This window comes from Phaethon aethereus (genome assembly GCF_964289735.1).
Source record: "Phaethon aethereus genome assembly, chromosome: Z".
Classification (NCBI taxonomy): domain Eukaryota; kingdom Metazoa; phylum Chordata; class Aves; order Phaethontiformes; family Phaethontidae; genus Phaethon; species Phaethon aethereus.
Genome location: NC_138577.1, coordinates 34,247,863 through 34,261,996, shown reverse-complemented (window position 1 = coordinate 34,261,996; position 14,134 = coordinate 34,247,863). Strand labels below are relative to the sequence as shown.

At 37.3% G+C, this 14,134-nt stretch overlaps 1 protein-coding gene across 1 annotated transcript in view; it reads left to right on the top strand.

The window, feature by feature from the left end:
• The window catches only part of PTPRD (protein tyrosine phosphatase receptor type D), a gene marked incomplete at both ends in the record, with an annotated part of 301,634 nt that overhangs the window by 170,899 nt on the left and 116,601 nt on the right, over positions 1 to 14,134 (top strand). Inside the window, 5 exons of the mRNA XM_082013447.1 lie at positions 5,425 to 5,558; positions 6,848 to 6,992; positions 10,373 to 10,678; positions 11,631 to 11,824; positions 13,706 to 13,732. Coding sequence (XP_081869573.1) covers positions 5,425 to 5,558; positions 6,848 to 6,992; positions 10,373 to 10,678; positions 11,631 to 11,824; positions 13,706 to 13,732 — 806 coding nt within the window. The remainder of the gene's footprint in view (positions 1 to 5,424; positions 5,559 to 6,847; positions 6,993 to 10,372; positions 10,679 to 11,630; positions 11,825 to 13,705; positions 13,733 to 14,134) is intronic.

The following is a 14,134-nucleotide window of genomic DNA, read 5'->3' as shown; positions in this document are numbered from 1 at the left end:
TGAGGTGGGGTGAAATATGGCTTTTAAGTGACAAAATTCCCCTTCAGGAACATTTCTGGTCAGGTAGGAAAAAATATTTCAGCTTTTGAATAACCCCTCTGCTCTCAAAGCACAGTTAACTTCTGTTAAGTGCCTCAGTCTCTGTGTTTACTTCATTTAAATGCTAACATGATGAGACCAATTTTGAAGATCTTACCCTCACACAGTGATTTTTTCTGGCTTTTAATCTCCCTCTCTTCCTTCTGGTTAGAAAACAAAATAAGGTATGGATATGAGATTCTTCCTTACTATTTTTTTTTTAATCTGTTTTTTTTCTAGTCCAGAATTCTGACTTGTGCAAATATGTGGATCAAAGCTGGAAATGTGCATGCATTACTTTTGTCACTGAACTTAAGTATGGAGGAATGCAACATGAAATAATTTTAAGATGATTCTACTGCTGCACTGTATAAATAGAGTGTAGACAGAATTATGCTGAAGAATAAATCATCTCTTCACTGTGTTCTCTTGTCATTCAGACAAAACTATATGGACTCTGTCTTTAAGACTGACCAGGATGTTTATTTTGTTCTGTGGGCTCCTTCAATGTCAGTTACATATATTATTTTAAGAATGTGATGTATCTATTTCTGGTTATTTTTCACAGTATGTTTTATGGTTTTTTGACATTTAAAATGTATTGTAGCTAATTATTTTGAATACTGTGATTCTGTATTTGATACTGCAGAACTGCAAGCCTCAGCTACCTTCAGACTCATTTGAAGAGGTTATTTCTGTTGTAAGCAGAAAGGCAGAGGGAGAGCAGGGTGCACATACAGTTAGTACATTACCCATTTTATTTTGTAATTATATTCCAGGAAAATTTGGTCTTTCAAAAAGTACAAGTGTTGTTTTACAGAGAAAAAATTCCAGAGCACATTAACTCTTCAATTTTAAGAGCTTGTCTGTAGAACTTCATGCTTCTTCCAGAGCAAGAAGCAGCATGAACTCTTGGTCCCTTACAATTCCAAACTGATTGTAAATTCTCTTGATCAATCTATTGTCCTTTGCAAAACTGTTTCTGAATTGAACCGATTGAGATTTGTTCAAGGTATGGATTTCACCTTAGCAATGTCATGGGCCCCGTTCTAGCTTGGAGACTCTCCCTCTTTTTCCAGCATCACTTGCAAACCCAGCACAGCCCTGGAGTGTTTTTCTGGTTAAGCCAGCTGAGGAACTGTGTAGAGAACTAAAGTGCCTTTCTGATTTGAGAACCCTTTTCATGATTCTGTTCTGGCACTTGAATCACAGATGGACATAGAACCACATATGCAGGACAAGGTCCAGCAATCTGTGTTTCTTTCTGGTTACCCAGCAATAAACATGGAGGACTAGGCAAGCGAAGGCGTAGAACTTGGTATAAAGTTTTCAAAAGAGTAATTCTGGACTTTGTTCTTTGTTTTATCACTGCATTGTAGTGTTTCATTGTGTGTACTACCTAAGTTATGTCATGTTTACACGCAAGAAATAAGAAGAGGTATACTCAGTGCACAGGGAAGTTGCGGGTTTTAACATACATTTGTAGAGCATAGTGACCCCAAAGCAGAAAAGACAATATTGAGACAACGGTCATGCAGAAAGATTCCATTCAGTGAGCTGACCGTGTACAGCACTAATACAGAAGTTGGATTTAATCTATGTAATTAAAAACACTTCAGCAAGAGTATAAAGTCCACTTGCATAGATTTTCCAGTTTCCCTAGGTTTTTTCCGTCTCTGAAGGATACCAGTACCTCTGTCAGCTCCTTCAGCTTGGCTTAGTTCCCTTGTGCCACCGAAGAATTTTAGAACTGATGTAGTTTCTTCTAGGCTTAAATATTAAGTAGTTTAAAAGTTATTGTTCCATTTCCTTATCTGGTACTTAAGCCTTGGGTTCCGTACCAGAATTTATCAGCAATACAATTTGTTTAGTTTCTGTTATTTTGATTTTGTTTTGTTTCTTCTTCATCTTCTCTATCTCTTTGGAGTAATGCAGATTTTCCTGGGACCTCTTTCTTCTTGTCAGTGTTTTCAGCTTCAGAGTTGCCTAAATGTGATTGAAAAATCTGAGGGGAGACTAGATTTTGCAGCAAGATATTATTTTGACAAACAGAAATTGGGAAAGTACAATTAACCATCAATTTGTCTTATAAAATGATAGAGAATTGCAGACCTAAGACTGTAAAGGGTTTGTGGTGTTTTTCTAAAGGAATACTGGGAGGATGAGGATCTTAAAACGTGCAGACAGACAGGAAGTACCCTTTGTTCTTCATCTGTCTCCATATTTATCATAACCTATGGTACCAGCCTTCATATGGGTCACTTGACTGGTCATTTACTATTACTGCCTGGCTGTGTTCTCCAATTCATCTATCCATACATTAAGCACAGATCATAGTATCACAGGATAATTCATGATGGCAGGCTGGTCTTCTGGGGAGTTCTCCATTTCCAGCCCCTGCCCAGAGCAAGCTCAGCCTTGGGGTCAGACCAGCCTGCTCAGGGCATCACCCAGTTGAGTTGCAAAACCTCCTGAGCCTGGATATGGTCCAACCTCCCTGGGCCCTGGCTCCACTACTGGGCCGTCCTCATGGGGAAAATGCTTCTACTTATTTCCAGTATGAGCCTCTCATGTTTCATCTTGTGCCACTGCCTCTCGCCCTTCTGCCATGCACCGCTGTGAAGAGCCCAGCTGTGTCTCCTCCATCCCTCCCATCAGTGCCAGGGATCCTGCTGGGTGCTGCCGAAGCCATCCCTTCTCCCAGTTGAAGCAACTCCAGTCCTGCAGCCTTTCTTTGCAGGGCAAGGGCCCCAGCCCAGAGCCATCTTGCTGAGGCCCAAAACCAGATGCAGTACCTAGATGTGGTCTGAGGGGCACTAAGCAGAGGGGACAGTTCATGCCCTCCCCTGGCTGTCGGGGCCATTTCCTACTCATGCCACCCCAGGCACCACTGGCCCTTGTTGCTACCTGGGCACACAGCTGGCCCAAGCTCAGCTCGCTGCCCACCAGGGCCCAGGGCTGTCCCCTACAGCTGCTCCCTGACCCCAGCCTGCATCCCTGCAGCAATCTGCCTTCCCAGGACAGGGCTTGCTGAACTTCATGGGGAACTATCCATCAGGATGTTCCCCTCCCTTCTCCAGCTCCCTCTTAACAGCAACCTGGTCCTTGAGTGTGTCAAGTGGTCCTCCCGAGCTCAATGTCATCTGCAAACCTGGAACGTGTGGTCTCCATCCCCTCCTCCAGGTCACTGGTAGAGACACAAGATGGATAGCATGGCACAGATAATAGAAGCTGCTGTTTGATGACCAGGCAAAGATGATTTTGTAACTCCAACTGTCCTGCTCAGTTATTGTGCCAAAATAATTTTTTCCCTATCCTTTGAAACAAATTGAAGCAAGTATTTTTTGACACAAGTCAGTTTTACCAGGTTTGGTTTTTTTGTCAGATTAAGCAAACAAAATGCCTACAACGAGGTACCCACCTGAGTTTCATGAGATACATTTGGAACAACCTGTAGCAAAATAAACACTTCCAAATAGCTGTAGATTGTATTATTAAGTTTTGGCAAGGCTGCAGTGGGGCTCCACATCTACTTTAAGCTGTGTGCAATAGGAGGAAAATCTGCAGCTGTTGTCTGGTTGATAGTCAGGAGTGTTTTGAGGCAGCTAACCTAAAAAGTTGTAACATTCACCTAGTAAATGTGTTTATACAACTATGGTATAGATTGCCAAGTTCACGTTTGATCTAGTGGTATTTCAGAATCTATTTCAAAGTTAGGAATTACCCAGTTATCCTACCCTCTCCCTCTTCATTTCAAATCCATTCAATTTTAAAAGGATAAAAGTATTTCTGTCAAAAATACTTTCTTGATATTTCCTGGGCTGTGTGATCTTTTTACTTTTCCACTTTGCAGTACCGAGGAAGTGGTCTCTTTTTACACCAGACATCTTCTATAAAAATAGTTAATTTCTCCCATCCTTTTTTCTTCCCATCAAGAGGCTTGGTCTCCTCTTCACCCTCATTCATTCCCTCAGAAATAGGCAACATCCTTCTACAACCTTTCTTTTCTATTTTGTCCTGTTTCGTAAAAAAAAAAAAAAAGTGAATGGTAGGGACTTGCAACTTCCACACAGGAGCTTGAATATGCACCTCAGGTTGACAGGTTATCTGTCTGTTTAAAGGTTAGATATCAAACCTGCACTATAGTAGATAAGGGCAGTGTTATCCTCAGAATGGCATTCTGTAGAAGTCTGGGGAAGATAAGAATTACGATCACAAATTATTTTTACCGTTTGCTCCATGTTGGTTTTAAGTCTTTTGCTGTACAAAAGAAACATACTTTTGATGCCATGATAAAATTCTACCCTGAAAAACTATTGTGAAACAATCATTATTGTCACATCCTACTTTTCACACCTGTTCTCAGTATGTGCTAAGAAATGCCTCTCTTATTTTTTTTCTTAAAAAATAAGAGCATGCCACATTTTATTCTTGAAAAGCTAGAAATGTTGTGGAAGGCTCTTTCATGCCTTATCATCAGCCCTATTAACTGAAAGTAATGTTTTAGAACTTGGGTGCCAAAATGGTTGTATACATTCCAATGACAGGGTTATATTTTGCTGTCTTTACCCAGTCAACCTTATTATTTGCCATAGATTTGCAGAAGTAAATGAGGGTAACATTTAGTCACGATAATTTCTGTGACCGTTACACAAGACATAACAACAGAGAATGTTCCTGACTACCGGAATCGAAGTTGCATTTTCAGTTCTTGCAATTAAAGTGTTGTTACTAGAAATTCAGCAATATTGGTAAAAATACCAGTCATTAAAAAGGTAGAAATATGTCACTTAATGAGAACATTACTGAAGCTCAGTAGGTTATAACTTCTTCAGGTTACAAAAGTATTCAGTGTTTAGGCATCTTCTTAAAGAGCAGGATGTGTTTAGTATCTTAGTTGTTTATGAGCTGAGCAAACCATTTTCAGGTTTGGAAATGCATGTAATGGTTTTAACACTTTCTTCTTGACTATTCCAGCCAATCTTATGTAATACTGGCATTTCCTTATATATACACACATATGTACAGGTATATATTCACCATTTCATACACAGGTTACTAGATTGCTGGTATTCATCACAAAGATTCTGTTCAGTTCTGTATGCGTTATTTACTCTAGGAAACATCTATCTGAACTCCTTGATAATTTGTAATGTGTGAATTAAATATATTGTTACTCTTTTTCTGAGTTCAGATTAATTTATTTCACAGTACAGTTAATCAATTTGTTTAAGTTTATTAAGTTCAGTAAAAGTAATATTGTGTGAAATATTCACATAATAGCTTAAAAGGTTTGAAAGATAAGTGTTGAACTAGCCAAATAAACATTGCTCAAATTTTCTTTAGTGCCTGGTCAGCCTTTGAACTTCAAAGCGGAACCTGAGTCTGAAACAAGCATATTACTTTCCTGGACACCTCCACGCTCTGACACTGTTTCCAGCTATGAACTGGTTTACAAAGATGGGGAGCATGGGGAAGAGGTAAGTGGAAAAACTACATATCTTTTTAATGAGTCAGACATAAAATACAGCAATGGTTTAGAATTTATGGATTAGTAACTTTCTTCAGTACAAATGCCTTCATATTTAACAGTTTGTTAAACCCAGCAGTCAGCCTGGTGATAGACTGAGGGTGTGTAAACAGCAGAAAATGCTGACGATGTTTACCAGGCAGTGGAACTTTGCTCTTGTTCACAATGTGTCATGCACAGAAGCTGCATCCAGTTTCAGACATTGATCATGTCTCTCCAAGACTGTTCCTCGGCAAAGGCGTGGAAGCAGAAGTGTTTTGGGACATGTTATGGACTCATTAGGATTTTTTTCACTTATACTTGGACTTTGAAGTCTATTTTCAGCCTTAGAGAATCTTTGTTTCTCTTTGCCACCATGTAAGAGAGTTCTCAAGCTTCTCTAATGTTTCAGTAATATTTGAGAATAAAATAATGTTTTTTTCCTAAAGATAAAACCTGCTATGCACTTTTTCTGGACCATTGTTTCTTAAAGAATTTTCAGTTTGAGGGCCTGTGTGGAGTTAGTACTGTAGACTTTAGAATAAACTGTTCTGCTGATAGGGAAACCATGTGATACTGCCAAGAGTCTCAGACAAAAGAACGAAGCCAGCAGTCTCAGAAGGCAGCAGGAGGGTGTCAGCCTCATTGATTTCTCCTGCATCATCAACTCATTGCTGATGCTTCAGCCAAGCTTATGTTTATGGTGGCTTCACGCATCTACTGTGAATACATAAGCTTATTTTGTGGAAGGGGGACAGATCCGTATTTCACCTCCAAACAGGGTGCATGCCTCTGCTTAACAAGTTACCCTTTGGAAGAATTTGCTTCTTTAATAATTTGAACACAAATTTGACTATGAGGTTAAAACCAAGATTACTCGTGTTATAAAACCCTGTAGTTCGTTGTTGTAAGAGGTAGCTATAGGTAAGGCTTTGTTCTTGTGTTATTGTCTGAAAAGCCTTTTATACTTTGTACACAGTTATTACTTCCTCAAAGAGTCAAACAGTTTTTCTGCCTCTGAGTTTCACCCATTAAGCTGTTGACTTTAAAAAATATTGTTTCTTAATCTGAGTTTGTCAAAAGTAATGTATTCATTTCTGTTTTGGTTTAGTTTGGTTTTGTTCTGATTTATTTTCTTGAATTTACATTTTTCTCAATTGAGGTATCATCAGAGTATAAAAGCATTTCCTCTATAGGCAACATACGGAATTCAGAGTCTCTGAATATTAATCAAGACATCCTCTTATTACCTACCTTTAGCAACGGGTTTCCACTGAACCTACTACATCTTATCGCCTGCAAGGCTTAAGGCCAAACAGCTTGTACTTATTCCGTCTAGCTGCACGTTCTCCGCAAGGCCTGGGTGCTTCAACAGCAGAAATCTCAGCGAGAACCATGCAGTCAAGTAGGTGTCTTTCCTTACTAACTTTGTTCCCTTGTCTTGTATTTCTTGGAGAGATTATTTTCAGTAGCCCAGAGAGGTACCAACAGTGAAAAAGGCAAAATAATAAAAACAAAGCATTCGTGGTGCTTAATACCACGAATTCTTCTTAACAGAAGAATGCCTAAAATGTGTCTTTTTGTAGGTGTATTGTGATCAACTTAATATATGAGTGTTTTTTATATAGTTTCAGAAAAAAAATCTGTAAACCAGTGTATAAGGAGACAATATTATGCTGTCATAATCATATTTTATTTTATGCTATAACAGGATAAAATAATTTATCATGCAATAGGTGTACATTAATAACAGTCCTTCACAAAATTCCACCTGCCTAGCCTGCAGATTTCTTGTAATACTAGGTTGTTCTGCAGCATCTCCCTGAAGTACAAAAAATTTGTAGAGTGGGTCAGGTTGAATATTTCAGACTGTACCAAAAATTTCCTCATAAGTGTTCTTCTCTGTTAGCTAATCATTCTGACTTTAAGTTAGGTTTTTTTAATCCTGGCTTTTTATGAAGTTTAGTCATTTTTTTTACACCAGTAGAAAAATTGTTTTCTCAGTGGATGCTTACGGAAACAATGTCATGAAACTCATCACAAATGAGATGCAAAAATTTGTCAGGGATTTATACATACACCTTAAGATATTTAAATAAATACTTAATTAAAACAATCAGATACTCAAGGATGATGTCCAGAAGTGCTGCTCTTGCCTGACAGTTTGCATTACACTGTTGTTTTAAAACTTGGTGCAATTCTGTTTGTATTTGTTTCAAATTAAATGGCCTTTTCTTAAAGTAGTATTATTCAAAACAGAAAATTCAGATTCTCAATTGACATGTGAAATTTTAATTTGCTGTCATGACAGGTGTGATTACACCATCGTTCTTTGTTATTGTTATATATTAATAGTAATTTATGTGACTGGAGATACAGTGCTGCAGACCTTTGACCAGAGCTAAATGCACTTCTGAAGCATTTGTAAAGCATTTGGAATAAGCATAAAAGATGGTTATATAACACAAGGCTAGTTTTAGAGATAGTGGCAAGGCGCCTTTTAGTTTTAGTAATCCAGACTCAATAATGTGATGAAGAAAAAGGTATGTATTTATTCTGGGAGACATTTCAGCAGTTTAGCATGCTTATTCTCCTGTATTGGGTGAAGTTTGCTTAAGTTGTACATATAAAATAAAAATCTAGGGTCCAAGGTTGTATGTTCCATATATAAGCACGTTGCCATTTTTCCCTTCATGAATATAAAAATACGTTATGCTTTCTTCAGCATTATGTCTTCAGATAGCAGGAGAATCCAGTTGATTTCAGTGGGCAGACCCTGGTTATTTGCTGAAAAGACTGCAAAATCTTTTTTGCAAAAACTGTATTTTAAGAAAAAAGCGTATGCATGAATAAAACTGGTTACACAAGTAGCCTACAGATTATCCTTAGTTACATGAATGCAATGTTTTGCATTTTCAGAATATAATGGATTAAAAATTAATAAACTTATATGAGTTTATTAGCAATATTCACCAGGATATGCTATTGCCTTTCATCTTGGTTTCAGCGAAAGATGCTACAGGGATTTATTTCTTTGCATATAAATCTTTAAGGGATATTTTACTTGTATTCTACTTCCTGCACAAGTTGATGGTAGAAGGGGACCAACATGTTCAGAGTACTTGATTACTGAATTAGCGTAAAAAAAACCCCAAATGTGACAATTCTCATCTGTCCTCCCATCCACCTCCTCCAGTTAGTTGAAATGCTGGTACATTCCCTCCTGTTTTCCCTTCAGAAGAGCAGTGTACCATACTGAGTAAAAAGCCATTGATCCCTGTAGAAGAGCTGTAGGGAACCAAAAGTTACATGTGTAAATGCAATAGGTCACAGCAGGGTCCTAGGCCTTCTCTATTGCTTTAATTTTCTTTGATGTGCCTTGTATAAGTACCAGAAATCCATTTGTTTCTTTTTTCCCTTAAGAAATGGGAAGCAAACAGTAGACAAAAAGAAGCATTCTATAAAGATCTTGTACCCAAAATTTATATTTTCCTTGCAAGAGAGAAGGCAGAAATAAGAAAACAGTCCACATCCACTACTTCTGCCAGTGAATTTGAGCTATGGCTCCTTTTGGTGCTCTGAATGACCTCATTTAGTAAGCTTAGACTTTGCTAAGTTGAAGTGCATTTAAGCACATAAATGCATACCTGACTTTCAGTACTTGAATTGCCTCACTGAAAGCCATGGAATGACATACATGCTTAAATGCTTTGGAGCCCAGAAGAGGTAAATATGCTAACAGTCTCTTTTGAGTACAAATCAGTAAAGGTGAGCACTTTTGCTCTGGAAGATCAGTTCTGGAGACAGCAGACAAAACAAAGTCAGAATCTCTCACCATTGTGATGTGCTGAGCTTGTGAACTCTTTTTGTAAAATTAATACCTGCTTTCTTGACATGTTGTTTGGGGGTAGATTTATATTTTTTTTCCTATAGAAATTAACTACAGTACTGGTAGGATTTAATTCTTTGCTAGCAAAGGTGTCTCCAAGAGGAGTTAAAAATTAAAACTGACAGCTGATCTAGGGTAAGTACAAGTTACAGTCAGAATCAACAAGCCTGTCACTTTTTCCTGGTAGGTAAATCTTTGACTAAGACTTTCTTCATCTTCTGTTGACTGCATGCTCCTACTATGTTGTCTACAATAAATGTTTCAGTAAATGCTTTTCATTTAAACGTAATTTGCAGTTGACTTGTGCCAGGGAGACTCAGTTATTAAAAAAATCTGAAAAAAATAATAATTTGTTTGAGAGTGGAGAGGCTACAAAAATGGAAATTTATGGAGCAATTTGTAGCAATTATTGCAAGTTTTTAGGAGTTTTGTAAAAAGAGAATTTTTCTCAAAGAAAGTAAACCCACTTGAAGGGGATAGGTCCAAATTTGTAAGTAAATACATGTCATGTGTCCTTTAAAATATTATAGCTTGCACTAATTGCAATGATTATAAAGATAGATCAGTAGTCGTAGAAGTGTCACGTTTTTGTTTTATTTCGAGAAGAATTTTAATAACAGGTAGGTAATATTATTTTGAGGTTTCATTTTCATGTATTTCCCCTACATCCTTTTTCACCATTTAGTTGGTCTATTCATTTTCAGTTTCCTCATGTTAATAAGCCAAGGTACATATGGTTTTCTGACGCTTTGCTTTTTTAAGTTTCTATTTTTTTGATTTTTTTTTTATTTTCATTTGGTTGTCTTTTATTTATTTTTATTTTTTCTTTTGTTCATTTTTTTCAATCACTCCTATCCTTTCACTCAAATCCTCCTCTAACCCACTACTGAAATTAGAACCATCAGCTCCTCCTCAAGACATTAGTTGCACAAGCCCCAGCTCCACTAGCATTTTGGTAAGTTGGAAACCTCCACCGGTGGAAAAACGGAATGGCATTATCACAGAATATTCCATCAAGTACATTGGGATTGATGGAGAAGATGTCAAGCCCCATGAAATTTTGGGAATTTCCTCGGACAGTACCCAATACCTTTTGGAACAGCTGGAAAAATGGACTGAGTACCGGATCTCTGTGACTGCCCACACTGATGTTGGACCTGGCCCAGAGAGCTTAGCAGTATTGATTCGGACAGATGAAGATGGTATGTTGCCTCCACTACATCAGTTTGCACCTCTATGACTCTGTCGATCTGCTGTCTTTTGTATAGCCTAGAAGTATTTTTTTCTGCTCCTCTTTTTTCCCAAATCACAGATCTTATCACCCTTTGAGTTTTTTAATCAAAGAGTTGTCCTTTCTACACCATTTTTATATTTGCTATTTTAATTTTTTTTAACAGAAAGTACATTTTTGTGAGTGATGAATCTGCTGCCCCTTTGAGCCTGTACATATCCTTCTTGCTCCTCCTTTAACAGAAAAAAAACTCTCAGGGGAAAAACTTCCTGCCTTTTCCTTGATTTTACAGTCATTGTTATTTTTAAACACTTATGTCTATGAATGTTTTTCAGGTTTTGTTGTTTTGGTTTTTTAACTGCTTTCTTGTTCCATATTGTGCTTTTTGATTTGGGTTTTTTTGGGTTGGGTTGTTTTTTGAGTTTTGTTTTTAATCTTGGAAAACTGATGCTCCACGTATTTTCTTTTCTTCCATGCTCGAAAGTGACAGAAGACAGCCCTGTTATCAGCCTCATTTTTATACTACTGGAAAAAAAAAAAAGAAACAAAGCACTTAGCAAACAAAAATAAGGGAAACTATTTTTTTGAAATCTTTTGTGGTTTTATTATTAGTATTATTATTTCAATGATTAAAATATCTCTTTGTACTGTAATGCTTTGAATCTCAAAGCATCTTCCTTGGCTTTTGTACATTTTTACATGTTTTTCTATTTCTCTAATACTCTTTTTTCTTCCATTTTTTGCATCAGTCATGTTTTTTGATCTTTTCACTGAAAGCTAGAGCAGATTGGTTGAGCATTTTCATTTGTTGAACAATTTGTATTCTTCAAAGAAAATATAGTGAGTCTGCCCTTCTAAAAAAGCAAAACACATGGGTGGGGCAGGTGCCTGTAATTCTTTTCTGTCCAATGATGTTGTTCCAGTTCCTAGTGGTCCTCCTCGCAAAGTCGAGGTAGACGCTGTCAACTCTACTGCTGTTAAAGTGTCATGGCGCTCGCCTGTACCCAGTAAGCAGCATGGTCAGATCCGAGGATACCAGGTCCATTATGTGAGGATGGAAAATGGAGAGCCAAAGGGTCAGCCCATGCTGAAGGACATCATGCTGGCTGATGCACAGGTAATTAGGATATTTTATGTTCTTTTCTAGATCACAGTGAAAACATTTTGTGTGCCAGAGAGCTATCCAGTACTGCCTTTTTTTTTCTTTCTATATTTCAGCCTAACAGCTAACATTTTTAATCTCTACTTTAGGGTTTTTGTTTTTTTTTTTTTTTCAGAATACTTAAGTTTAAAAGTTCTTGGGCCAAAACCTAGGCTTCCTTTTTGGTATAGGGATGCAACTAAATGCTAAGCTGTGTCATTTCTGCTGGCTCACTTAAACCTGAAGACTTCATTCTATACCTGTGCTCTGAAGTTTTAAAGCATCAGAGAGATCTGAGCCGGGTCATAGTCCGTGTAGCAAACTGTGCACTGTCTGATACACCCACCTGATATTTCTTTGTTTCAGTGGAGAACCTAGAATCATTAGAAGCCTGTGTTAGCCCATTATTACAGTGTTTCTGTCATTAGCATGTATCCAGCTTACCACGCATTTCACAGGAAATGAATTTATTTTTTCAACTTTAGAAGTCACCAAGGTATTTATACTTGTCATTATTCGTATCAGTAACTGTGCAATAAAATAAGGAGCTTAATTTAAGTAGGTGTGGGTTTACTTACACTGCAAAATTTCCCATCTTGTTTTATAAATTATGAGACATGACAAAAACAAAAGCCTGATCACATCAAGTTTAAAAACCTTCTAAAAATAGGATTTTACCTATTGGGATACACTAGTGCTCTGTAAACTCAACATTCCCAAATCTCTTGGTACTGGAAGAATCATCCTACATTAAAACTATTATCAGGTACACACCTCTTACTGCTAGTTTGCAATTTATGAATAGAATGACTGGAAATGATAGGAAATTATCAATCTGGCATAAAGTAAACAGTTAAATTTGTCTCAAGCATTTTGCTTTTGTTTCTTCTTCCAGTCTTAGTTCTAAATTTTAGCTGTGCAGATACCTTTTTTGAGAACAGGTCTCCTACACTTCCATTTTGCTAATGACCCTGTTCTCAAAGTATTATCTTACCCATTTTGCAAAACATGGTGATCTTACAGCGTAGATTCAGTGGAGAGAAAAATGGAAACAGGTGGGGAGGTGGGAAGGGAAAGAGAAAAGGGAGAGGACATGGAAAAGGAGATGCTGCTGCCCTTTGGTTCTCCCCTTTCTTGCACAGATTTTCAGTTTCAGCCTCATGTGGTGGTAGTTTAACATAATTTTAAACACTAGGTCAGAAACAGGAGGTGATATATTGAAGCCCAAATATCATAAAGGCAAAAGTCTTATTTCTTTTTTTACCAAGTTCGTCTTTGGCCTGCCTGTTTACCTTTGATTCACTCTGGATAGTCACCTCCTTTCTCCTCCTGCCACTCCTTCCTGTCTTTGATACTTCTGTGATATATGTGATCAGGTCTTGTGCAGGTCTGAAGATCTTGGTGGTAAAAGATCGGTGTGGTTAGCATTCAAGACTAAAAAATCCTGCTGTTAATTTAAATAAGGCATTGAATTAATTTAGGAAACTCAAACATATAACCTAGTAACAATGATTAAATAAAGCAGGTAGCCTTTAATTCTGCCTTGGTAGCTTTTACTAATACAATCTATTATGAAATATTACGACATGGTACCAGAGAATTCATTACTTCTTTCATCTTTCAAGGAAAGAGAAGTGGCTGGTTTTTAGGGAGAGCAGAAATTGAATTAAAAATGCCTGGCCTGATTTCATTAACCAGATTTTATGCAATTCTACACGATTAATTCAAATTGTATGTGATTTTTCCAGACATATTTCATATTTATTTTACTATAAAGATGAAAATATTACCTCAACCAGGCTACAAATCTATTCATTTCTTTTGTTTTTCCTTCCAACATTCTTTACTCTCAATCAGTGGGAATATGATGATACAACTGAACATGTGAGTAGTTTTTGACTGGCCAGAAAAATAGTGTGCGGGGGGATGGGATATTTTTTTTTTCTTTCTGCTTGTTCGCTTGTAGCCTCCTTTTTTTTTTTTTTTGAGTCTTCTTTGGTTTTCTTGGGTTTTTTTCATTTGCACAAATGTATGCTACTAACACCAAAGGTTTCCCCTTACAGCACTTTTCTTCTTTTTTTTTTTTTTCTTTTCCCAGGGAGAATGGGGGTTACTGTTGCTTGCTTGTTCTTGGGTTTAGCATGATGCCAAAAGTACAGAACTTGTGGTTTGTGTTTTTTTCTTTTTGATGGCTGTCACTAACTGCTTCACAATTTCCTTTTTACAAGAAGGTGTTAGAAAAATACAACAAAAGTGGTTCAGAGTTGCATAGCAATAAGGAGATTT